The sequence below is a fragment of the Candoia aspera genome, chromosome 10, assembly GCF_035149785.1.
Source record: "Candoia aspera isolate rCanAsp1 chromosome 10, rCanAsp1.hap2, whole genome shotgun sequence".
Classification (NCBI taxonomy): domain Eukaryota; kingdom Metazoa; phylum Chordata; class Lepidosauria; order Squamata; family Boidae; genus Candoia; species Candoia aspera.
Window position 1 is genome coordinate 18,358,373 of NC_086162.1, and position 27,308 is coordinate 18,385,680.

At 43.6% G+C, this 27,308-nt stretch overlaps 1 protein-coding gene across 1 annotated transcript; it reads right to left on the reverse strand.

The window, feature by feature from the left end:
* Positions 1-525: 525 nt before the first annotated feature.
* Positions 526-26,571, reverse strand: ATP4A (ATPase H+/K+ transporting subunit alpha). The gene is made up of 23 exons (XM_063312239.1): positions 26,376-26,571; positions 21,294-21,428; positions 18,734-18,793; positions 16,322-16,525; positions 14,635-14,748; positions 13,726-13,860; positions 12,808-12,925; positions 12,106-12,374; positions 11,471-11,669; positions 10,703-10,812; positions 9,165-9,299; positions 8,765-8,957; positions 7,894-8,069; positions 7,528-7,664; positions 7,218-7,368; positions 6,527-6,695; positions 6,217-6,371; positions 5,043-5,166; positions 4,147-4,292; positions 3,200-3,333; positions 2,218-2,319; positions 1,579-1,670; positions 526-1,343 (listed from the first exon to the last, which is right to left on the reverse strand). The coding sequence occupies exons 1-23, from the start codon at positions 26,385-26,387 to the stop codon at positions 1,315-1,317; spliced, it is 3,099 nt and encodes a 1,032-aa protein (XP_063168309.1). The 5' UTR covers positions 26,388-26,571; the 3' UTR covers positions 526-1,314.
* Between the last annotated feature and the right edge of the window lie 737 nt (positions 26,572-27,308).

A 27,308-nucleotide genomic window follows, 5' to 3' on the forward strand; every position in this document is an offset into this window, starting at 1 on the left:
TATCTATTTGTCCTTGTAAAGCAACAGAAGCTGAAAGATACATTTTTGTCCCAAGGCATACATGCTTCCTATATTTAGCTCTTTTGGATAGAAATGATCGACAAGCAGCAAATACAGTTACATCAAGTATACTAGCCCCGAGTAGGTAAGTGTGACTCTTGGGGTGTATGCAAATTCTTCTTCAGGGACTGAGTTCTCCAAAGCCATTAAAAGAGACCTTGTGGGCATGATGGCCCTTTCCTTTAATTCAGTCTCAGAGTTAGCAACTGGTGACTGGGAACTCCATATAGGTGAGTGAATGGACTGGAGAAAGAGGGAAGGATCATTCTCTTTATTCATGGTGTCATGGAAGAAGGGAAGTACTGTATCTCATGCGTACAGGAGGCAGGGTGGTGGTGGTATGGTCCATTTGATAACTGGCATCCATTACAATGATGTCAAAATAACATGTCACGTCATCACACAACACAATTATTTACTTGCATCATACAGTTTGGTGCAAGGATGTAAGTCGTGTTTGCATGATGCCATCGTGATGCAAATATCTTAATCTTTTTCCTCATTGCAGTCCATTGCACTGTAGGATAATCGGAACTCGGAAGAATGGAAAATAGGTTTTGATAGCCTCATTGTCTGGTTATCTTGAACTGAGGCTGCTCGCCTGTGTATGTGTTGCTCTGCTTTCCTTTAATCTACTATGTGAAAGTTCTGCTGTGTAATCTTTGTGCTTCAGGGACTACTATTCCAAGGAGACGGAAAGTCCAAATTGTGCAGAAGTTGGAAGCGATGCCAGTGCACAATTGCATATTTCATATAAGTTTAGTTAAATTCTGCTTTTCATACGGAGAGGGCAGACCTAAACAAACCATTTACTCGTCCTTATTTTTTCCTTGAGATTATACTGCCTTGTTTACATGCTGTTGAGATTTATCTTTGTAGGCTTTGGGGCTTGAAACTTGCTGTTTTTTTTTTAAAGCATTGTGCAGTTCCTAGAATGTAGAGTTTTATGCCAGTACCAATTTCTATACTTGGCTGCCATCTCAAGCACAGCCCCATTTCCCCAAGCACATCAGCATCCCCAAATATTTTCTTGATGAGTAAATTCTTGTCCCAGAGTAGCTACAGCAGGACGTGTGGGATATGGAACTTCATCACAGGAAGGGAAAGAAATGCAGCAAGCTTGGTTGAAGGTGGAGCCAATGAAGAAAGCAGACCCCAGGTTCCTTCTTAATGTAGCATTTTGCACCCACAGGGAGCAGCCCAGGCAGCACAAACACTGCCAGTGGGGACACACTGTCCTCAAGAGTTCCACCTTTAATAGTAAAGTTCTTTGTCCCACCAACCTGGAGGAAAGAAAGAACATTGGGATCAGGTTAAGGATGGTGATATAACTGATGCCATGGGCAGTTTGTCAGATGATGGAAAAATGAACGGGGTAGCCTTGAGCTTTCCTAGTAGTACAAGACCACCTGAGTGTTCCAAGATTGGGAATCCCGGTAGAAGATGTCTGAATAAACCCTGCCATGAAACTGGTGTCAACTTGTCTCCTTTCTCTCCTTCCCCATTCTTGTAACTTACTTCCAGGGTGTCTCCGCACTCCCAATTTTCGGATTTCATCATACACAAAGATGAGAATGCCATACGGTAGAGGCACCAGCCACCACTGGAATCTAGAAGGGACGGGGGACAAGAGAATGGGAGATGTTAAACTTGACATAACTGCTAAAGTCAGTCTCCTAAGCTGAATTGTCTTTTAGTGGAGTGGCTGGAGACAGACAGGCATGGAGCATCATTCTGCGAAACAAATATGACCCCAACGCTTTGCTATTTTTAGTCTTCGATCTGTGTTTTCCTGCTAGGCTACTGGAAAAAAACGGGCAGCTGTAATGTAGGGCAGTCATGGCTGCTGTCCTTGGTGCTGTGCTGAGCTGAAGGAAGTAGCTCTCTATGAGAGGATTTGCTTTCTCCCTTTCAAAGCTAGAGGGGAGAATTAGATCAGGGGAGCTAAGCCGTAGCCTTGTACCTCTTTGACTCCTCGTTGTCTTTGCATATGTGTGTACTTGCTGTTATTATAAGGCGACATGCAGAGTGTAAAGGGGTCACTCTGGCTTCAGTGAATTTAAAACCTAAAAATTTGATGTCATGGGGTAGGAGAAATGATAGGCAATGGAAGTGTGGCTACAAGGAAATAGAATACCAATGTGTACAAGTTCTTACCGGATGGGCATAAAATTGAAGATATTGGGCATCCCGGGGCAGTAGCAGAGGAAGCAGCCCAGACAGAGCTGGAACACAATAGCGATCACCAAGATCTTATTTCTGAAAGAGAAAGAGATGAGTGGGGCTGGATGGAATGGTGATTGGCTGTTCTTGATTTTTGTTTTGAACTGGGTGATGGTCAATTGATGATTGCCAGTACCTGGTCATTCAGTGGAAAGAGAAGCCAGTTCTAGGGTAGGAAGGCAAATATTCCAGCCCTGTTGAAGTCCCAAAATCAAGTGTAGCGGGGAATCAAATTTGAACTTGGGCTGGGGAAAGCTGCAGAAGGTTTGCCAACTTTTCTGGCAAAGGAGCATGATTTCCTGAACTTGTGCTTGATTCAAATTTTCCCATCATTAGCCTGTTCAGCATCATTTGGGCAGGGGAAAACACACACACTCCCCAACCAACCAACACAAATTCAAAGACTAAGACAGAACAGGAGGTCGAATAACAGGTTGAATTTGTTGGGTTGGGAAGAGTTGCTGAGAAAGATTCCAGCTGTGGAACTTAACAGCAAAATTTAATTTCCTGCCATTTGCCCATTGAAAATCTTGTTTCTAGTAAGATCCTGCTTAGAGATCTAGGGTATCTGAAACCTTATCTATTATGCTGTAAATAGCACCTTTGCAATATGATTGCTCCAAAGCAAGTCCCAGTTGCTCAGTGAGCCAAGTGGGTTCAAGGTTACAGCCTAATTCGACTGTTCTTTGGATAGCTACCACTGGATTCTTCAATCCTGAAGGTTCCTTCATAGAAATACTTTGCTCTCAATGATCATAGTGCTGTCAACATCTCAAAGAAAGCAATCATTGGCTGCTGCTACTCTGTTTTGTTTTATACTATAATAATATAAACAACATGAATTTGAAAAACAATGTTCCTAGTTGCACCAGACTAGGAAGATATCTCGGTTGGAGCTGCTGGGGGTGCCACCTACCTGAAGAACCCTTGCTGGAAGACAGAAAGCCGCCGTGTCTTGCGGATGAGCACGTCTGCAATCTGGCACATCTCAATGCTGATGAAGAAGACAGTGTAGCAGGTGTACTCTTGATAAAGACGCTGTCCAAACGTCTGGGAGCAGAAAAAGAGGGTGGTGGCACGAAGGCAAATTCAGCAGTGACCGCCAGCCACCAGATGACCCTGAGAACTGCTTAAATAGTTTGGAGGTTCTAAGGCAATGCAGAGTATTTACTTTTTGCCATTTCAACGGCCTACCATTCCCCATAGTGTATAGAAATACCCCCCTCAAAAAAAACACCCCACCCCAAACCCACAACAGCCCCTTCCCCCTTTTGCTGAGCATTTGTGTCAAGAGGACAGAATGGAATCTGCTGACCATGTTTTGCCCATAGATGGTGACAGCTTGAGTTCTTCCTCCATGATACCTATTCCAAAAATCACCTGTATTTTTTGTTCAGCCTCACTGGGGACATGGAAAGGGCAGGTAACTGCCTGCAATTCTCACCTGCTCCTGGCTAAAAGCGGCTTGATGTCGAGAAGGAAAGGAAATAATTTAAATGGCCACCTCACCCTCATCCGTTTCTAAAGAGCTTTGTGTAGAAAAAGTAAATGGTGGGTGGAATCAGAGAGACACCATTGCGTATGTTCATACAACACCAGTTAAAGATTTAGGAGTTGCATTTGCACAACATGCAGAGCCTAGCTCGTTTTAACTGTGGTTAGTTTCTTTGGGGCTTAATGGATTGTGTGAACCCAGCTTATTTTGGCTGGTTTCTGGTTCAATGTATCATAGAAACCCAGAGAATGGATTAATTCAGTAGCTAGGTAACCAGTTTGGGTAAACGTGGCCTGTGACTAAGGGTCTGAGTTGCAACAGCTGGAAAATCAGGGTGGGAGTCAGACTGGTCTCTCTCCTCTACTCACCCATTCTTGGCCATAGCTGTCCTGGAGGTCCTGGAGATGATCATTCTCCCAGTCAGCCCGAAGCCCTACGCACTTCAGTGGGTACCAGCCCTCTTGCGCCATGGCAGTGAAGTAGTCGGTGAAGCCTGCAAATGACTGAATGGCTCCTGCAGGGTAAAACAGGTTGTGTTGGATCTCTGGTCCATCTGAGCCTTGACATCAGGCTTTAAGCCAGGGGTTTCAGAGTTTGGGGGCTGGTGGGCACATTTTGACGGTATATTGCAGGGACTTTCACCAAATGAGGGAGATGGCCTGCTCCAAGACATCTATTTATCAAAAGGTAAAGTAAGGAGGTTGCACCTTACCATCTCTTCCAGCTCACAAGGATCGTTCCTACCACCGTCCTGGCTTCTGGGCAGGAAGGCCTATTAATAAACAATCCCCTGGCTTGTACTCTATCCATTTTTATTTTGTAATATTACTTATGAGTCTTTTGCTGTCCATTGAAGTGATCCTACAAATGGCACTTTGCAGCATTTAAAAATGTTCTTTTTAAGAAGTCAGGGCAGAAACCTGGTGCTCTCCAGTTACCATACTGGGAATTCTAGATCTAAGCTCATACGTGGCCAGGCCAGCCTTTCCCAACCCAGCATCCTCCAGCAATTTTGGGACTCCCAATTCCTAGAATTCCCCACTGGTATAGGAGATGCAGTCCCTGATACATCTGGAAGGGCCTCTGTTGGGTCAGGCCAATTCTAGTGAGCTATCTAGAAACAAATTCGACTTTGGATGGTTATCTTAAAGTTGAACTAAAAGCATGTTGCTCTCTTAGCCCTGAGGACAAGTTCGAGCAAATGCATTCCCTTTCTTTCACTAGCTTTAACCACTAGACTTCACTTCCTTGCATGCATACGAACCGATCTGGAAATAGGAGTAGACAGCTAGTGCTTCATTGACTAGGCGGTCCCGTCGCGGGTTTCGGGGTTTCAGATGCATGATGTCGCTCTCAGCCTTTTCGTAGGCCAGTGAAACTGAAGGGAACTAGGGGAATGGACAGAATGTCTAAGATAAGCACTTGGTGCACAAGAAAAGCTTTAATTTTACCCCTGATTTGCTATGATAGTCCTTGACATTTTTGGAACTTGGTGTGGTGGATGGAAAACTTTTGGGGCAAGTGTGGGCTTTAGACCTGCAGGTTGTATTCATAGAACACACTCAACCTGATGATTGAATTAGTTTGTGTCACAGGATCTATTTATCTATCAAATTGGTATGGCCGCCCATCTCACAAAAAGTGACTCTGGGTGGCTTACAACACAACTAAAAAAACAATAAATACATAAAAATTTTGCTAATCTGTTGCACCTTGACCTACCCAAGCAGGCTAGGTTTGCATAACCTGGTAAGCCACCTCAAAATTAATGTTAAAAAATAACCCACCTTATATGCAGCCATTGGCTTAGTGTGTTGTGTGAATGCAACAATGATATTGCCTTACACAGGCTGGGCTAACACTTCAGGCTAAGCCAGGATGAGGTTTGTTTCAAAAGAAGGTGCTTATACATCCACAAAATATAGAGCCAGTTTTGTCTAGTGGTTAAGATGCTGGGCTAGAAACCAGGAGACTGTGAGTTCTAGTTTCACTTCAGGCATGAAAGCTGGCTGGGTGACCTTGGGCCAGTCCCTCTCTCTCAGCCCAAGAGCCAATCAGGCGTGGTATGAGAGTTCTAGTCCCGCCTTAGGCATGAAAGCCGGCTGGGTGACCTTGGGCCAGTCCCTCTCTCTCAGCCCAAGAGCCAATCAGGCGTGGTATGGGAGTTCTAGTCCAGCCTTGGGCATGAAAGCCAGCTAGGTGACCTTGGGCCAGTCCCTCTCTCTCAGCCCAACTCACCTCACAGGGTGGTTGTTGTGGGGAAAAGAGGAGGAGGAAGGAGTATTAGGTATGTTTGCCGCCTTGAGTTATTTATAAAAATTATAAAGGTGTGATAATAAATAAATAAATAAAATGGGTCACACAAAATTAGGGATGTTTTAGAGGTGGGTCTCTTATTCTGCTTCCTGCAAACTCTAGTTCAGCCCTTTGGGACTCACAATGTCTGTGCACAGCTCAATAAAGAGGATGGTGATGCAGCCAAGAGGAAGAGGGACACTGACGGTGATGTAGATCAGGTAAGGGGTCAACTCTGGGATGTTCTTGGTCAAGGTATAAGCAATGGATTTCTTGAGATTGTCAAAGATCAGGCGCCCTGGGGGAAAAAAAAGAAAAACGCAGAACAGGAGTTTAATAAAAAAATAAATTCCCCCTTCTCTCCAATAGCTTCCTTCTACGCGTTGTCCCCTAGGTGTGCAAGGACAACCCATCTCAGAATCTCCCAAGCAAGGGATTCTCCCAGAAACAGACCCTGCTCAACGCCGGTGACGATGGAGGCAAAATTGTCATCCAGCAAGATCATATCGGCAGCATTCTTGGCCGCATCGGATCCAGCAATGCCCATCGCGACCCCGATATCTGCTTTCTTCAGTGCTGGGGAGTCATTCACCCCATCTCCTGTAACAGCCACAATTGCACCCTGTGGACAAGAGTGAGAAGGGAGACTTGGGTTCTATGAATGGGGCTTAGAACAAAGCTCATCTGTCCTAACAGTCAGGAACCATGCTGAGACGAGGAAAAGGTCTCTAGTGCTTTATTACTGCTACATTAGACAGAAAATCCTAACAAACTGAAGAAGCGTGGGAAAAACCCAGACAGATAAACCCCAAAGGTTAAGGCGAGTCTGATCTGTGTCTCTTTGAATGGCTGCTTAATTCCTCACTACTATGCATGCGTTTCCCCCCCTGGATAGGGGCCCCCTCCTGCTCGCCATCAGTACTCATGACATCGTCTGAGCGATTCATTAAACCATAAATCGATCAAATTGCCTGGGTTTACACATTAAAACCATAAGAAAAATCTAAGGGGAGAATTACCCAAGCTTGGTGTTCTGTGTAAATGCCATCACCAGGTCTGTACATGGTCTGGTTAAGCCCAGTAAAAGGTGGGTGATTAAATATATCCACTTCTGCAGCTTTTCATAGGACATTGCGGTCCTTACCAGTTTCTGACAACTTTCTACAATGATGAGCTTCTGTTGTGGAGAGGTGCGAGCAAAGACCATCTCTGGATGCATCTTGAGGATTTCAACCAACTCATCACTCTCCATATCTTTCAGCTGACCTCCATTGACCACACATGCCCTGGCATCCCTAGAAGTAAGAGAGGAAAAGCTCTTCAAGATCAGGAACCTTCCAATAGCTGTCCAGCAATGCCGCCTGGCTCCTTCCCTTGCACAGGGTATGTTTCTTGTCTGGTGCCAGTGTCACTTGAAGCAGCTCTTTAACATGTCTGCATGTTAAGATGCTCACCGCTTGTTGACCTGCTCCACAGGGATGCGGAGGCGGGTGGCGATATCTTCAACAGTTTCACTGCCCTCTGAGATGATGCCAACACTGGCAGCGATGGCTTTGGCAGTGATTGGATGGTCTCCTGTTACCATGATCACCTGGGAAAAAATGGGGGAGAGAGGGGGTTGCAGCAGTCGTTCCTAAACTTATTTGTCACACTACCTGAGGATCATGGGAGTTGAAGTCCCACATACCTAGAAGCCTCAGATTAGGAAAGAACCATCCTAGGAACTTGTAAGATTTGAACGTGTCCATGAATTGCTTTTATGGCGTTATTATGAATTCTTTCCCAACCACTGAAATCACCAGAACATCTGATGAACCTACCCGGATCCCTGCAGTGCGGCATTTCATGACAGCATCAGGCACAGTGGCTCTGGGTGGGTCAATCATAGAGATAAGGCCTGCAAAGCATAGCCCACTGGTGGGGAAGTTTGTTTCATCGCTGTCAAAGTGGTAGCCATGGGGGAACTCATTCTGGGGAAGGTAGAGGTGACAGAAACCTGTGGACAGGAGAGAGACGTTGTGAGGCCTACACCCTAGCCTGTAAATCAAGCTGCTGATCATATTCACCACAGTTCCACGTTCACTCAAGTCCACGAAGCTCACACTGGGCTTCCTTGCTTCACTTGATATTTCACATTTCTCTCAATCCAATGCCATCTTAGTAGTTGACACGTTTGAGGATGATGGTTGATACTTTGGTAGTTTGTTTATTTTCTATCCCACCTTTATTATTTTTATAAATAAGGTGGCCAACATAGCTAATACTCCTTCCTCCTCCTATATTCCCCACAACAATAACCCTGTGAGGTGGGTTGGGCTGAGAGAGAGGGACTCCAGGTCACCCAGCCCGCTCTCATGCCTAAGGCTGGACTAGAATTCTGAGTCTCCTGGTTTCTAGCCTGGGGCCTTGACACAGGATGAAGATCAAGCAGCTTGGAAACATTACTTAATTGTCTTCTATGCTCCTGATGTAATATAGCTCTGAGAAACTGTAAGAAAGTTCAGTGGTGGCTCTATGCTGCTCATGAGAGCATTATTGCTGCCTGGAAGGGCTCAGCCAGTCAGCAAAGGAGAAGATCCAGGAAGAGGGCATTTTTTTGAAGTTCTTCTCAAAGTTAGAGCTGGGCCTACCAACAGGGAGTTGCAGAGATTTTAAGAATTTTATTTAGTTACTGATACCATTCTTTCTTACCCAGCACACGCTCGCCCAGCCCACCAAGGTCCATATAGGCTGTTTGGAAAGCTTCCTTCCATTGCTCATCAAGCGGCAACTCCTGGCCCTTAATCATGATGGTGGAGCAGCGTTCCAGGATCCTCTCAGGAGCACCTTTCATCACCAGCAGATGGCGCTGGTCTCGGGGATCTTCAAGCTCATGGACAGACAGCTGAAAGCAGGGGAAGCGATAGGATTGATGAGATTTGTTTATACCTAATGTGCAACTTTCTAGTTTCCTTGCTTTTGGCAATGAGCTGAGCAGGACGGAACTGAGTCCAGATTTAAATGGATTAATTCAGAACTATCTGAACCAGAGTTTTGTTTGTGGCCCTTGCTGAACTTCTTGGAACCAAGGGACAGAAAGTCAGCTGCCAACCTGGAATTTGTTGGTGGAGTTGAAGGGAATCTCACAGACTTTTTTGTAGCGCTCCCGGTACTCCATGACGTTGCCGAGGGTGATTTCAGAGAATTTCAGTAAGGCTGTCTCTGAGGCATCTCCAATCACAATCCGCTGGGATTGAAAAGGGAGAGAAACAAAGAAACAGGATTAGCACTGTTGAAGGGCTGGCTGGATTTGCATTTATACTAGATAGTTAAGATGCGGCTGGGTAGTTTGTGGTGAAGCATGATTTGGGAAATTGGAGCATGATGTGTGAACCAGGCTATCGCATTAAGCCATAGGGGCTTTGACCATAATTTGTTAGGTGAACCCAGCAGGGGTGTTTGGTTAATCCAGTTTGGGGTTAAGTCTGTTCTATGATCCTGCTTCTGAACTGCAGCTCCATTGAGGGACAAGACAGAGGTCTGTGGGAGACCCCACCTCCGAGAAAGGAACTGGCAAGGGTCTGAACAAAAGGAGCATGAACTTCTCTCCTGTTGTCTAAATTTCCATACAACATGCACTGGTGGGCAAACTATTACTTCCTTATCCTTTATTTTTGACACAGCAATGCCAAATAAATAAAATGTGGATTGATGTAAGTTTCTTTAAGAAACATGCTGTGGTTTCCCAAACTGTGTTGCAGTGTCTTGGGCTGCTGCAGTGAATTCATAGGGGCACCATGAAATATGGACCCTATGCAAACTACTAGCTCAAGTTCACAGTTTTGGCCTAGGAGTGCTGTGAAAAAATTACTGAGACACTAAGGGCACCATGAAGTGAGAAATTTTGGGAATTCTGCTCTATTTCCTCCCAAAGACAGATTCCTGGCATGGAACTTAAGGCAGTGCCCTTCATGCTCTCCTCCACTTTAGCCCATAACAACCCTGAGTAGGAAGTGGTGAACACCCCAAAATCACCTATTGTGTTTTCTAGGATTTTGACTGTCCTTCACTTGGGTCTGTGTTTCACCTTTACCCAACCTGCTGCTCTTCCAGATGTGTTTCATGATAAACCCCATCTCTGGTTTAGCTGAGGATGCTAGGATAGGAACTGAATGTCTATTGCAGGCAAAAACTTGGGGAAATTTTCTCAGCCATTGCACTACGCTGGGCAGTGTTTCTCAAACTTGGCCACTTTAAGTCATATGGACTTCAACTCCCAGAATTCACCAGCCAGCATGCTGGCTAGGGAATTCTGGAAGTTGAAGTCCACATGTCTTAAAGTGGCCAAGTTTGAGAAACACTGGGTTAAAACCTTTCCGTCACATCTTTTTGTTTCCAAAACACATCTTAGCATTGTGGTTTTTATAACATGGTTTGCAAGGTTTTGTTACGTCTGTTGTAAAGATTCCTAAAAAGTTAGCAAGCTTATGAAATTCAAGATGGTCTGTGCATTGCAAATGTCAGTCTCACATCCAAGAACTGACCTGGGCAATGTGCTTCACATCAGCAAAAACTCTACCTGGTGCGCTTTTCAAACCATGCTTTTAATAATGCTAATAGCAGCTGATCATTTGTATGGATTTTCCTTACCCGTGGCACAGGTACGTTATCCTGGCCTGATTTGAAAGAAGCCCGGTTGCAGAGGCTCACCACTTTACACAGAGCTCTCCATGTCTCTGAGGACTGATCAAAACTTTGCCCTGTAAAGTAGAACAAGAATGTGCAGCAATGTGACAGGTTTTCCGTGTTGTAGCTTAGGATGGGCAACATGGTGCCCATCATTATCAATGTGCCAATAAAGGGCCCATTGGCACCAATTTGTCTGCAGACTTACTACCCCACTTGACTTAATGTTTTAAATTACAGTGGCAGGGAGAGGAGAGGGCGTGGAGCAGGCTTGTTGCAAAGCAAAGAGCTTGTCTCTAGCATTATTTTTGTTCCAAAAGTACCTTTGGGTCAAGAATGCTGCAGAGCATTCCCAGAAAATTAAAATGGCAGGTTACTGGTATCCAATATTTGTTTGGAAAGTATTTGCCCAAACACAGAGAGAATGCAGTTGTTTGGTGTGAACTGAGCCATTCTTATGGTGAACAAGGATTGGAAAAGCCTGTTTCAAGGTCAGAACACTTGCATTAAGGTGCAGACAGTCTGCTTTGATGTTGAGATAATTCCAGTGAGGGGAAGTTCTGGCCTCGAAACAGCTGTTTCCAAGATCAGTCCAGGTGCTGGGCTGTCAGTCCTGACCTATTTTGCATATCTCTGGTATACATTCACAGGAACACCTTGTTTAAACTGATCCTTTGGATCCTAAGAACAGCTTTGTCTAACTGTCTCCCTGCTGCTGCTAAGTGCAAATACCTGACTGGTCTTCTGTAGTGTCAGCTGTGTGAATGTGGTTGTCAAACCAAAGATGGGAGACCGTCATTCGATTCTGGGTGAGCGTCCCAGTTTTATCAGAGCAGATGACAGATGTAGAGCCCAGCGTCTCAACAGCTTCCAGATTCTTGACCACACAGTTCTTCCTAGCCAGTCGCTTGGCTGTGAGAGAAAGACAAACCTACCCAAGGAAATGAGAGGGAGGTGGGGTGGGGAGAGAGAGATAGGAAATGAGTGAGATCCAATATTCGAAACTTGGGATAACTAAGGTCAACTTGGGTTGAGTGCATTGGGCAATTTGTTCATCAAAACTGACCCCCCACCCACCCAATCTCATGCCCTCTGGCTGGCTGGAAGACATGAAACATAGTGCAGAATATCTGAAGGATACCATGTTGGGGAAGGATAATTTAGTTCACTGTTGTCTAATCTAATGGGCAGTAACTCTTTGAACTGTGGAAGATGTTTTGTCACTTGAGATGCTTCCTAGTGGAGATGCCAGGGACTGATCACAGTACTTCCTTCATGCAACACAACATATGAGGATATTATTGGAAAGGATAGGGAAAAACACTCATTTTCAAAAAGAGCCCAAACTGCTGGGGTGAGGTACTTACAGTGACAGTTGCTAGAAGACCCTCAGGGACATAAGCCACCACAATTGCCATGAAAAAGACCATGGCCCTGAGGAAGGGATAGCCAATCACCATTGCAACAACAAAGAAGGTGGCACCAAAGAAAATGGCCAAGCCAGCTATGATGTCAACAAAATGCTCAATCTCAATAGCAATGGGGGTCTTCTCATTCTCCACTCCTGAAGCCAGGCTGGCAATGCGCCCAATGATGGTGCGGTCCCCAGTGTTAATGATAATACCAGTGGCAGTTCCTGATAAGGAAGAAGGGCAGAGATGGAGCTGACATGGATACATTTCCAGGTGAAGCTTCTGTGATGCAATCACTCTGCCTCTTTCATGGACATCTGCAGTGGTCCAGAGAATGCCTCCTATTTGGAACTAAAATGTACCCACTGCTTCTATTTTTTGTTTTTGTTCCCAAAAGGAATGGTAATAAGAAAGGAAAAGCAGAATAGCTGCACAATATATTTTGGGCGATAACACCATCTGAAAGCACCTGGTGATATTCCACTATCTGAACTTGCTCCTCAACATTGGCTCACCCCAAACTTGCAGTATTTATGCTCTCCAGAATCCCTTGCCAACAGGGCCTTTAGCTAGGAATTTTGGAAGTTTTGGTCCCAAAACTTCTATATGCTGCCAAGGACAATCAGTGTCTCTCTCCCAAAAACCAGTCCTTCTTACCTTCTAAGCACATGGTTGAGAAGAAGGCGATGTTCCTTGTTTCTAGAGGGCTCTCATGGGTGCATTCTGGGGCACGTGTTTGAGGTTCTGATTCCCCTGTCAAAGAGGAATTATCCACCTAGAATGAAGAAAGGAAGGAAGGAAGGAAGGAGGTTTCCCACATGCACTGTGCCATAATTCCATGGAACTCTGTAGGCATCACTCTTTATATGGAGCTGCTGCCCACAGCTGGACACTTTTCAGCTCTGAAATTTGCACTGTGCATTTTCTTTCTTGCATCATTAAAAGGTGTGTCTGTGTGGGAAATGGGAACATGCTTTTCTCCCCATAGAGAGTTTTCCAGACTCGAATCATTTCTGAGTTTTGGATTGGTCTGAATAATTAAGGCAGCGTTTTCCAGCCCTGGTGACTTCCAAGTAGGTAGACGTCAACTCCCAGATTTCTCATCAATAGGCATGCTGGCTGTGGAACTCTGGGATTTAAAGTCCACCCACCTGGAAATGTCCAAGGTTGGGTGACCCTAGCTGGTATGTTTCATAACAGAGTGGTGACTTGAACACGGATCTACCCAGTCTTAAGGTACTGCTGTAGCCACTAGGTTACTTAGGCCAAAGCTACATGTTACACAGTCACTTAGAGGCAGGATGAAGCACTTTCTCCCTCTACTTGAGATGTAGATGTTCACCCACTTCTGATTTTGGATTGCAACTATACAGTTGAAACAACAATGCTGTGACAGGGACTGTAACACAGAGAATGTGCAAATAATGGACTAGTGTCCCTTTTCTCTTCTAATGAAACAAATGGACCAAGCTCTATAATCTTTCTCCAGCAGAGGGTGAGAAAAGCACACTTTCTGGGGTGGAGAGAAGATGATGTCATATTTATTTGGAACACCTGTCTTTCTTTTTTAGGTACCTTGCATCCTTGCCCAGTGATGATCCTGATGTCTGCTGGGACTCGGTCTCCCCCTTTGATCTCCACCAAGTCGCCCACTACCAGCTGGTTAGCATTGATTTGGAACTTGTCGCCATCTCGAATCACTGTGGCTTGCTGTGGTTAGGAAGAAGAGAAGAAAATAACTTGGATTTAGACTTCCAACATTCTTTTTCTTCCCGTTATCAGTTTGAGAGGAAGGTAAATTTTAGAGGCAAGTTCACAGGTAAAGGATGTTGAGGAGTGTGGACTATGAACTTTGTTTTAGACCAGTGTTTCTCAACCTTGGCCACTTTAAGATATGTGGACTTCAACTCCCAGAATTCAGATGTTGCTAAACTCCCAAGCCCATCAGCACCTCCTAGTATGGCCGATGGTGAAGGAAGGTGGGTGCTGAAGTGGAATAAAGATCAGATTTTGTTCATCCTTGCTTATTGGAGCAAACACGAAATCTCTAGCTGCAAACATGGGTAACTTTCTCATGAGGCTGCACGATTGACCAGGAGAATGGCAGATTGGGGCAGAAACAGTGGAGAAAAGAAGGATTTTAATTCTTACCTTGCCAGTTGTTTCCCCACCCAAATTTGCAATTATTCCCTCCCCAGTTTTTTTCCCTCACAGTACAGATGACTTTTTAAAAAAAAAATATTTGGGGGAAGTCAAGATACTTGTATGCACAGATGGGTTGAGGATGTTTCAGCAGAAAAGCAGCCAATATGGAAAAGGTTAACTGTACCTTCTCAGGATTTTATACTTGCAAGGTGGGGAGGAGACTTCTGTGCTTAGTGTTAAAAATTGAGACTATCAGGCTTCTTGTTAAAAAAACAACAACAGGCGGTCTAAGAATTTGTTATCTTGAGATGCATGGGGATCCTAGGAGGTGTTTCTTACCTGCGGCACAAGATTCTTAAAACTTGCAATGATGTTTGTGCTTTTAAATTCCTGATAGTAGCCAAAGCAGCCAGTCACAACTACTACAGCAATAAGGGCAATGGCCAAGTACAGCTGAAAAGAAGAAGAAGAAAATGTTGGTATTTCTGTGTTGTCGCAGCTGCCCTGGTTCAATAAATCTTGGCAGACATCACATTTTTTGTACGGCCACTCGTTTAGCGACCGCCTCATTTAGTGACCATTTGCACACACAGCCATAACAGACAATAATAAATATTCATTTTCTGACCAATGTGCGTGCTTACAGCCAAATTTCTTGTGCCTGAGGACAAAAGCCTTCACTGTGAAACTAATTATGGTCCGGTCAGTTTCATGGCAGCCGCTCTGCCAGGGGAGAAGGTTCTAATCAGCTAATTAAGGTTACAGAGCTGAGCTTGTTAATTTGCCCTTAGCACTTTTTGGGGAAGCCCTGTGCTGCAGAGAAAAGCAGCTCAGGAAGAGATAGGGTGTTTATGCAATCTCTCTACCCTGTGAGGGGGCAAAAAAAAAGTGGGGGGGGGGACCGATCTGGCATGGGACCCTGTACAGGAGAAATTTATCTGAATGAGGCAGCAGCAACCAGCAATCTTTGCAGTGTCTCAGTCTCTCTCTCTCTCTCTCTCAGTCATGTGTTTGCTTAGAAACCATTTTGCTTATCGACAAAGTAGTTGGAACGGATTGCAGTTCCTAAGCGAGAGGCTATACTAGAAAATAGCCCTAAGTGTATGAGGTTTAGGCTGCAAAAATCGAGATGGCCATTAGATGGCAGGAAACAGATCTTTGCAACCATCTAGATCAGTGTTTCTCAACCCTGGGAACTTTAAGATGTATGGACTTCAACTCCCAGAATTCTTTGCAGCCACACTGCAAAGATCGCTGGTTGCTGCTGCCTCATTCAGATAAATTTATCCTGTACAGTGTCCCATGAAGTCCACACATCTTAAAGTTCCCAGGGTTGAGAAACACTGATCTAGATACAGTAGACTCTCAGTTAACCGGCACCCATGGGGGGATTGGTAGATGCCTGGTAAAAGTAGTTTCTGGTTGCTTGAGAGTTACTATTAAACCCCAATGCCCACTAGATGGCAGCAGAGAGATACCTATTTTTGTGCTGGTTGCTTGAGAGCGCTGGGATTTTTTTTCTGGTTGCTTGAGAGTGCTGGTTTTTTTCCAGTTTGATTTTTGTGCTGGTTGCTTGAGAGTGCCGGTTGCTTGAGTTCCGATTAACTGAGAGTCTACTGTATCTGAATTTTTCCACCCCAGATCTGGTAGCCATACAGGAACCCTACCTTGCCCAGCTAAGTTCATCTATTGCTAGGGATCCAGCATCCTTTAAATCAGGGTTCCTCAACCTCGGCAACTCTAAGCTGTGCGGACTTCAACTCCCAGAATTCCCCAGCCAGCAAAGCTGGGGGGAATTCTGGGAGTTGACGTCCGCACAGCTTAGGGTTGCCGAGGTTGAGGAACCCTGCTTTAAATCGTTAAAAAAAACCTCTCTGCCCCCGAAATCTAGGGCAGAAACAGAACGTTCTGGCCCTGCCCACATGAGGCTTAGCTCCACCCACTTTGCATCATCATTCCATCTCCCATTGTAGTTCGCATCCCTGTGACCCCCGAATGGTTGTCTGCTTCTGCAGTAGGCACTTACATCGTCTGCACTTGTAAGGTCACCTTGGCCGCACTGGATGCCAAAGGCGATGAGGCAGATGGCAGCCGCCACCCACATGAGGCACTGCAGCCCCCCAGCCAGCTGGCGCGCAAACTTCACATACTCCGGAGTGCCTTTGGGGGGCTTCAGCTCATTGGGGCCATCACGAAGGAGAATCTCTCCGGCCACAGTGCTGGTCAGCCCCTGGAAGGAGATAGACAAGTAGGCCAAAAGGTCATAAAAAACCCACCACGCATTCTAACCGTGGAGGAATGGATACTGAAAATGTCAGAACTTGCTGAGATGGCAAAGCTGACCTGTTTGGTCAGAGAAAAAAAACGTAAAAACTTATCTAAAAGACTAGAAACCATACGTGGACTTTTTGCTGAAAGAAGAAAAAATAATGATGATTTATGGGTTTGAGGATATGGATTAAGTGAGGGGTTGAAGGGATTTGTATAACATCTAAGAGCAAAGGAGGGTTATAAGAATGTAATTATCTGTTGAAGAGACAATCAGAAGCCATATTTCATGACTTTAGTTTCTTTTTTAAAAAAATCTTTTCTTGCACCTTTTTCTTTCCCCCACTCCTCCTCTTCCCTTATCTATCTTTCTATCTTTTCCTTTAGGTTTGACTTTTACTGTATGTAAAATTCTCAATAAATATGAAAGTGAAAGGTGAAAGGTCCCCAGTGCAAGCACTGAGTCATGTCTGAAAAAAGGAAAAAGGCACCACACACTTTTCTGGCAGGGCTGATCCTGCCTTTTGGCAGAGCAAAAGCCTCAGGCAGCAGATACTAGGTGGTGCTGAGCAGCAGTGGCTGGAGAAGCAGCTATAATGACCTCAGGTGTGATAGAAGAACCTGTCCAATCACAAGTGTAGATAGGAGCAAACACTGACTGCCAGCCTAGCTGGCTTTTTTTGTAATGCATATCAGGAAGCCCATAACTTTCTGGTCACATGGATGCCTATAACTTTCTGATCACATGCAGCCTCTGAACCCCATTTTTGGATCCTCCAGGTCCCACTGGCCAAAACTCAGTGGCAAGCTGCTGAAATAGAAAGCCACGATTCCTGTTGAAAAACACATGTCAAATCAACATGCCAGCTGCTGGAAAGCCTATCACACTTAACCTCCCCAATGTGACTTCACTGCACCAACTAAACTCGCTCAACTCCACCAGAAATCCAAGCCCCTGCTGCTGGTACGATGTCATGCCTTGCCCAGTGTACCATTCAGCCACTTTGAGAAATAATCTAGACACCCAGGATGGCGTGGTTAAGGTGTTGGACTAGGAGCAGGAAGACCCAGGTTCAATTCCATCTTCACCCCTTGTAATGGTACGTGGGAATGACCTTGGGAGACTGGGCGAAGAGATGTTGCCTAGGGTTACCTAGGGAATGATCAGATAAGAAAGAACATAGCCCACAGCTGCATAATGGGAGGAGAAAGGCTCAGAAGGGACCCTCCCTAGTTTTTCAGCTGTAAAGGTGATGGTGGGAGTATTGTACTTTCAGACAATTGCAAGATTCTGTTAACGTAGCCTTACAATAAAGTAGAATTAGCTCATCTGGTTGTGTTTCCTGTCTTGTCTACCTGGGAAGGTTGACACCCCTGGAAGCTTCTCTACACTGCCTTGAGCAGGGAGTCCTGGATTGTCATCACCCCTTAGCCATAGAAGCTCCTTGCCTGGCTTTGCCTCTCTTTCAGCCCAACCTACCTCACAGGGTTGTAGCTGTGAGGAAAAATAGGAAAGAGAGTGTTCCATACCTGCCTTCAGTTCCTATCCAAAAGGCAGGATATAAATATAATAATAAACCAGTAATGCCTTTGACTTCTAGAGATCTGCCTACCATTGGTGCAATGAGAGTGGCTATCAAGTTAGGCCAGCCTTATTTCCTGTGTGAGAGCTAGTTTGGTATACTGGTTAAGGTGTAATGGAACCAGGAGACTGTGAGTTCCAATCCTGCCTTAGGCACAAAGACAGCTGGGTGACCTTGGGCCAGTCCCTCTCTCTCAGCCCTAGGAAGGAGGCAATGGCAAACCACTTCTGTAATCTTGCCAAGAAAACTGCAGGGTCTAGTCCAGGCAGTCTCTGAGAATCAGACGCGATTGAACAGATAAAAACAAAAATCCTTGCGTACCATTTCCTTTCAACGCTAGATGGTGACCATCTTTTCAAGGCTGCAGAAGGAGTTAGGATAAAGCAGTGTTTCTCAACCTTGGCAACTTTAAGAGGTGTGGACTTCAACTCCCAGAATTCCCCAGCCAGCAAGCTGGCTGGGGAATTCTGGGTGTTGAAGTCCACACCTCTTAAAGTTGCCAAGGTTGAGAAACACTGGGATCAAGTATGACAATATGTGTTCCTCTCAGCTTGTCAGATAACACTCTTTTTGTCAAAGGGCCTCACCTTGTTGATGTTGGTCTGATATTTCATCTCTAAATCTTCTATGGACAACTGGTGATCATCCTAAAAGAGAGGAGATAAGAGAAGACTATGATTTCAGTGGATGGAGGGCTGTTCTCTTTTGAGCATGGCTCCTCGTCAGGCCATTTTCTATTCTGCTGTTTTGTGTAAATTGAGTAAATAAGCATAGATTAACCAGGTCTATAAAGACTTGCCACAGCATGCTAATCTTTATTTATTCATATTTCAAGTTTAGTCACCACCCATCTCACTCAGAGAGCATAAAGAATGTTAACTTTAGCTGGGGTTGATGTTGGTTGGCTTTTTCTTTGTGGCTTGGCATGCTGTGTACACTTATCTGAGTTGTTTAATTTATGGTTCATATACTATGCAAAGCTGAGAAAAAGGTCAATTTAGTAACTGGGTTAAAGTATGCTGTTTGCAAGCAACCACTGGGTACTACAGACATACCTAATAGAGTGGTCTGATAGGATTCTTTGGAATTACTCAGGAATACCTGGTCTTCTCTGCAGGACTGAGTTCAAAGGGAAAAAAAATATTGTGCTGCTTGTGGTTGGTTTTGCATGTTGCAGATTGGCCAACACTTGTATCATGAGGAAGCCACACCACGTTCTTTGGATCGGTTGTTTTTGAAATATCAACAAGGATTCCCCCCCACCTCCCCAAGAAAATAATTAAGAAATACTTCTTCAGATAAATGAGATAAACTCTTAAAATGAAAGCATGGAATGATTTAAAAATTCCAGGTAAGTGGGAATTGATTCTGGATGCCAAGAGATGACATTCCAGACGCATAGAGTGTATCAGGAATGAAGGAGGAGAGAAGCAAAGAATATATTGCAGCTGGAAAAAGTAGCAGCAATTCTGTTTGTCCATGTAGTCCTACGCACCCAACATTAAACAGTAATATAATTTAATTTATTACGTTGTCTCAGAAAATCCAGGCCGTACAGTATCAAACAGAATTTGCAGCACAATGTTTGCCTACCAAAATGTTTGGGAAACAAAATAATTTATTTCAAATGACCCTGCAATGAGGCAATCTCTGTCTTTCAATCCAAAAGGGGTTGGAGGGGAAGTTAAATTATAAATTATGAAATGGATTAGACCAGCTTCAAATCACTGATATCTGATGGAATTAACATTGCTTTTGTTCATATAAGCAAGGCTCTGAAGCCACTAATTATCATTTGCTGAAATTTGCTGAAGACTCTCACGCTTTTAGAGAATGCAGTTGTCTCCAACAAATCAGTGGAAAAATAACAATATTACTTTCTCAAGGTTCAGAGAGAAAGTTACATTTTGTTTTGCAGAAGATAAGTTTCTTCCCTTGAATCTGATATGATTTTTTATATTTTTATCTATGTTTTATTGTAAACCGCCCAGAGTCCCTTTTGGGAGATGGGTGGTGATAAATTTGATAAATAAATAAATAAATAAATAAGGTTACATTAAATGTACTCTGTAGTTTCAAGGAGCCTCAAAACTAGGAAACAAAAGAATGTTGTAATTGTTCTTATTTGTGACCTTCTTTAATCTTGTGTGCCTAATTCTGTACACAGCTCTCCTGAATAGAGCTCTGAATGCAAACTTCCATAAAGAGCCAGTTTGGTCTAGTGGTTAAGGCAACGGGCTAGAAACCAGGAGGCTGTGAGTTCTGGTCCTGCCTTAGGCATGAAAGCCGGCTGGGTGACCTTGGGCCAGTCCCTGTCTCTCAGCCCAAGAGCCAATCAGGCATGGTAGGAGAGTTCTAGTCCCGCGTTAGGCATGAAAGCCAGCTGGGTGACCTTGGGCCAGTCCCTCTCTCTCAGCCCAAGAGCCAATCAGGCATGGTATGAGAATCCTAGTCCCGCCTTAGGCATGAAAGCCAGCTGAGTGACTTTGGGCCAGTCCCTCTCTCTCAGCCCAACCCACCTCACAGGGTTGTTGTTGTGGGGAAAATAGGCGGAGGAAGGAGTATTAGGTTGGTTTGCTGCCTTGAGTTATAAAATTAAATAATAAAGGCGGGATAAAAATTAAAAATAAAAATAAATAAATGTCTCCTTGGTTATTAACTGATTTTTTTTTAATGTTTACTCTCAGGTTCTACTTTTTGTGACATTAGATCAATTACAACTTTATGAGCTTGCTAAGCTGAATCTCTTATTGGTCATAGGAGAGTAAGGGTAACATCATAATGTTGAATTTGGGTTCACAGATTTAAGACTAGGTTTTATTGATTAAGAATTTATTTCTCTTAGGATGAATACTCATGTTCATAGTTGTAGCTTTTAAATCAATACAGCCAGTATGCATTGTTGCCACAAAGGTCTGTCTTGTTGAGTATATCAACTTTCAGCTAAAAGAATTAATTTAGCATGGCGCGATATGAGAGGCCAGCCTATGGGGCTAGTTTTAAGTTTGATAGGCAAACTGGGTTAACAGTGGGTTAACTGAACAATTGTTAAATATATCATGGGCAAGTGGCCTATCTCAACTGCGGAAATGACAATGTCTAAATCAGCAGAGAAATCTCTTTTTCCGTTCCTGTCCTGGAGCTTACCACATCCATCTCTTTCTTCATATTCTCCAACTTCTCTTTTTTCTTCAATCCTTTGTTTTTCTTCTTCTTGATCTTCACATCCATTTCTCCACCCGAGTGTTTCTCCATCTCTACCGAGTACATCTCGTACTTCTCCTGGCAGGGCAAAAAGCAAAGCCAAAAGGAAAGATGTTTGTAAGCTCAAATAGCTTCATTAAGTAGTATTAATTAAGGCATTACCATGTTATTTTGAGGGTTTCAAGGCCCATCTTTGGCAAGCAGAACATATTTTAAGTGCTGGAACTAAAATTAAACCAAACTGTTCGTAATGGCATTGCAAATCAATTGTTTCAAAGACCATTTTCCTTAGCAGAAAACAAGATTCTAATGTACTTACTTTTCCTGTGGAAGTGGCTGAAGGGAATAGGAGAATGGTGTCCACAGTGGGACAGAGGGGTCAAAAGAGTCAAGATAGCAGCCTCAATTGTTGGTTGCAACTTCCATCTTGACTATTTTGACCCCCTCACAGGTCTGGGGACTGCCTCAGAACCCAGGTCTTTGGCAAGTTTGCTTAATCAAAATTCTCTTTATCAAATATAATCAACAATCAGGTTTCTACTCAGATGTTCACTTGATCTACCTTTTGGCACAAAAGGAATGGAATGAATTGAAAGTTGAGGCTGTCACCTCTACCAAGAAATCTGAGTTGATTACACAAAAGCACACTTGTTGAGTAACTTCACACAATTGTGCTATAGAATAAGACTAATAACTAAAGAGGAATTTTACAATGGGCTCCTTCACTCTGCAGTTTCACTTTGCTAGTAGCAGATCCAAACCTGAGCGTCCCACAGGTCATCCGCCTCATGTGGAGAACAGATGTGGTATTTTTCTTGTTTCACATTTTTTAAAACAGAAGTGAGACTGAACAGAATGATATTTTTGGCGTTTTCCTGTTGGTTAGATGGAAGATGCAGGAAGTTGGCTAAAGACGATTAAGCATGTTCCCTGAATTTTCAGGCTTTCTGGAACTGAGATGATCACATGACTGATATCAACACAGTTTTGATGAATTGGGAGTTGAACCACTTCCATGTGGAAGTGTTATTTCTGTTTCGAAGTGATTTATTTTTTGTTCTAGTAGGCTTTTTCTTTTCTGCTAGTGCACAGTTTAAAATTACTTACGTTAATGAGAACGATACCCTGCAATTTGATAACACGCACTTACTGTTAGCATAAGCAAAGCTTCACTGCCTTTACCCCACTTTACCCCCTTAGATGTTCCAGGATGAATTGCTCCCACATGAGACTTTGAGGGAGAAAACCTGATACTGGGAAATGCTGTTACAAAATCTCAAATGCAACTCTGTAATTCTGTCAGTTCTGGAGAAGGGAGTGGGGAGGAAATACATCTATTTCTTTTTCTAAAAGCAGTTTCCTTATACTGAATCTGAATCTCCCTAAAGGAGGCTTTATGGCTTTGTTTATAGATAAGAGATGACGCTTGAGAAAAAGAGATCATTTGTTGTATTTGTTACTGAAATAGTTTATGCTTGTGATGAAGGGGGAAGTCATTTCTTTATATATTTCTTTTCTTTTTCTTTACTATATTCTTATTTTTTCTTTCTTTTCTCCTTTTCTTTCTGTTTTTCTGTTTCTCCACTTTCTATTTATTCTTTTTATTCTTGTTTTTTGTAGTATGCTTTCATTCTTATCTTTTTAATTGTAATGTTTAATAACATTATTATTAAAAAAAGATAATAATTGGAAACCACCTTTTGGGAGAGATGGGCAGTAATAGAAATTTGAAAAACAAACACACAAACAAACAAATAAATGATAGCCATGACTGGCAATGCTGTAAGCCAGGTTTCTCAACCAGGGTTCTGTGGCACTCTAGGGCTCCGCGAGAGGTCACTAGGGGCTCCCAGGGAGATCACGATTTATTAAGAAAATTATTTCAAATTTGGGCAAGTTCACATTAAAGAAGTAAGTTTCATTCTTTCTTTTCAGTTTAAGAACACTATTAGTGCATATATCCAGGCCTACTCATGAAACAAATATAATAATTTTGTAACTTCTGGCCTATATTTGAGACTGAATGTACAGGGGTTCCCCCAGGCCTGAAAAATATTTCAAGGGTTCCTCCAGGGTCAAAAGGCGGAGAAAGGCTGTAATCACACATGATTCTTCTCTTACAAAGTTGATACCCAGCTGATTTCTGGAGGCCATGGCAATTGCCCTGCCTTGTCCTTCTGTGGTTGCCCTTAGCACTCCCACTGCCAGATTGATTGTAGATGAATCTGTGACAATGATAGATCAAATATCTCTTACTAAGTAATCACTGGAGAAGCCTGGACTCAGTCCTGTATGTACATTGCTTTACCTTTAATCCCTAGGGCGGTTATGGGCTTGGCATAAAGCATTTTGTTGTCTCTTGACACAGTCAACAAATGGAAATTTTCCATTCACCTCTCCAAGGTATATAACACTCCAGGCCTTTGGAGTAGAAGTATCATTAAAACACTTCTCCCTTCCTTGTTCATAATGATGAGATAACCCTAAAGTAAATATGAAAGCACATGCTGTTCTCCCAAGACCAGTAAACCAAAGGCAGCCATCTTGCTATGCCTAATGCTAGGGCTGGAGCCAGGCCAGTGTGTGTGTGGGTGTGTGCACGCATTTTAGTCCAGCCAGTGGTCTTGGAATCAGTGCAGAATGTGCTTTCTGGAAGAGGTGGGAAGAAGACATGCTGGCTGCTCCTTCCGCAGCTTGATTTACTGTATTTTACACAATTTATAACCCTACCCAGCCCTAATGGACTTTGGGTAGCACACCACAGAAAAATAAAATGACATAAAATAAAACTAGAATGTCAGATACACAGAAGACATATATGTCTTCTAGGCTGTTTTCCTTTCCTTTTCTCTCTGTTTTCCTCTTCTCTACATGCGTGTGTGCATCCACACACACACACTGATTTAAATTTACACATTCCTTTCTTCATCATCTCAACCTGCAGCCAAAGGTACCTGATGAGACCTGCCACTTGAGTGGGGCAGCTGATCTGCCACTTCCTCCTTGCTAGGCTGACCATACATCCCGTTTTGAACGGGACAGTCCCGTTTTTAAACGTTTCCTGACCGTCCTGTCGTTTTAATATAAATGTCAATTTTGTCCTGTTTTTTAAAAACGTTGGAGCCATTATTGGGAAAAGTGGGAAAAAGTAGAAATTGAAATTGAAAAGGAGGCTGACTTGGCAGTAGTTCTCAATCTGGTGGGAAACCTAGAGCGGGAACAGCTGATTGGCGGTGAGCAAGAGGGAGAGTCGCTGCCGCCATCAGTGCAGTGGAAGACAGTTGGAAAAGTGCGCCCAGCAGAAAAGAAGCTGATTGGCTCTCAGGCCAAAATGGTGGGAAGAAAATAAAATAAAAGGGTGTGCCAGAAAGGGACAGATTGTTGGGGACAACCATTCACTAGACTTCTCTGTTCTTATCCTCCTGTCCCAGCTCACCACCGCCCTCAGCCCTCCTGCAACCTCTCCGCCCAATGCCACCCCTGCACCCGCCTCTCTGGACCCAACCATTGCAACACCTCCCCCTCCTGCACCTTCCCAGCTTACTGTTGATAACATTTGTTATTGTCTTTTTCGTGAATACGGAATATTACATAAGTTTAACCCCATCCCGTTTTGCCATCCCAATGTCCCGTTTTTGTCTCAAGGAATTGTGGTCAGCCTACTCCTTGCACACTTCTTGCTATGCTTCTCTTCCCCAGCAATAGCAGTGCAACCATCCACACCCTGGCTGGCCATACGCCCAGCCAGACACCTTATAAATCCCATCCTGAGCATGATTTTGGAGGAAAGTTTTCAGAGCAAATAATTGAGCTGACAAGCCACTCTGGAGAACCATATTGAGAAGCAGCTGCTCCAACTAACAGATGATGGTTTGTATCCTGGTCAGCTGCTCAAAGGAGTGAGTTCATTTCATCCAAGGTCAGGGCCAGCCCTGACTTTGCATGTATAGATAGTGATATAGCATCCCATCATCAACATCGCTATTACTCCTCTTATCACTTCAAGTGAAATGGCTTTCTGTAGAGCCTGTTCGTACATCCAGCTATAGGCATCAAGTGAATAGTTATAAACAGTAATAAAAACAATCTGCCCTTACATTTTTGTGTGAATTATGCCATAATTTAGCAACCATCTGAACTGCATAAAGAGCAGAACAGGATTTGGAGAAAAAAGGAAGATATTATTTGGGTGTTTGGCTTGATTGAAGAAGCATTTAAGAAACAAAATGAGCAACCAAAAAATTCATATAAAACTAATTAACAACTAATTAATTAACCAATTAATCTTTGGAGGTTTGCAAGAACTGATGATGGGAGCCATATTTTAAATTCAGCTATAAAGCCTACATCACGTAGAATACATCAACTTTGGCTCCAAGGTTCCATATCCCGCATCCACGCGCAGAGAAGCCTGTTAGGAAGTGTTTGAACAGGGCCCTGAAATATACTGCTTTGCCCAGATTTGTAATGCCAGTCTAAATCTTGCTTGACTGCAATGTTCGTTAGATGAAAGAACTGTTCCTCTCTATTTAATAGCATTGATAATTCAGTCCCAGAAATAGATCAGGAGGATCCCCAAGATTTCCCAAACCTTCTTTGTCTTTCTGTAGGAGTGCTGTCATTCTTGTTTACACCCGTACCCCATTCAGATATCAACTGCACAGAATCTAGCTTGGTTAGAAGATTCATTCCAGATGTTTTCTATAGTTTACCCCAGGTTAATCCCATTTGCGGGTGCAGTGAGCAGCTCACTGGTAGTATGTTATGCAGAAAAAAAAATCTTTTTTAAAACCACTTGCCTCTCTAGAGTTATTGACAGGCCAGAAAGAAAACAACCCCCACAGAGCCCCAGTGATCTTCCATGCCTTTAGTAGAAATTAAAGCTATAAAATTAATCCCTGGTTTTTAATCATTGGAGTGAAACATATTCTACTGCTAAATGATGCAGATCCATCTGTTGGTTAAAGGGGAGATCCTGGGTGAAGCTGAAACCCAGAGCCTAAATGAAAACAGAAGCTTCCTTACCGCCTTCCCCATCGTGAGTCCTTGAGTCTGGTCCCCCTTGAGGTCAACTAGATGGGCTTAAGTGGAACTTGGTACTGAAGGCTGCAGGAGATGCCAGACCCTGCAGCTGAGTAAACGGATGATCCCACCAAAGCAACTTCCTTTTATAAATTCTTGTGACTGCCAACCTGCCCTGAGAGTGAGGGGTGGTTCCATGTACTGTACAGCCAGGTCTCTTTTGCGTGGTTTTGAAGTCACACACCAAGAGGAGACAGCTCTGCAAGAGAGGAAAGAAAACACATACGTGCGCATGCACGCACACACACACACACAACCACCCAGCTGAAAGCCACCTTGGAATGCCCCTTCTACAATATCTCCTTCCGTACCAAACACATGTAGGCATCTATGAACCTGAAGGTGAGGAGGTATGAAGGAACACCTTGTTCTTCGTTTAACAGAAAGCCACTAAATAAACAAGACATATCAAATTTTACATTTTCAAACCAATACCCAAACTAACACTTAGCCATCACCTAACATTCATGCTTTTCCAAATAATGCGGGGGAACTCTTTTTCTTCCTTCCTCCCAGAAAAGAATATTTTAGAAAATTCTGTACCAAACTACCTCTAGGCATGAAAACTATGTATTAATGCATTTTATTAAGGGGAAATTGGAAATACTGTGTACGTTGGGCAAAATGGTTGTCCAAATGCCATCTGGGAGAAGTACTGTAGGTACCCAAAGAGGAAGATCAATAAAATGAGACATATAGATACATATACATATACATATCCATGAGAATTTGAAGGGTGGAATTTGAAGGTGGAAAGGTTTGGCACTACCCACAACGGAGGAAACATTGGTGAAGATGGTGGAACTTGCTGAGGTGGCTAAATTGACTTCTTTGATCAGAGAAAAGACAATATCTACATTTATTGCTGACTGGAAA

Excerpts from the sequence above, each read along its gene's own strand:
- ATP4A (XM_063312239.1), bottom strand. Across the intron at positions 13,861-14,634 it reads TTAAGAATCTTGTGCCGCAG|CAAGCCACAGTGATTCGAGA; the intron begins GTAAGAAACACC and ends TCCTAACCACAG. Across the intron at positions 2,320-3,199 it reads TTCCAGCAAGGGTTCTTCAG|AAATAAGATCTTGGTGATCG; the intron begins GTAGGTGGCACC and ends TTTCTCTTTCAG.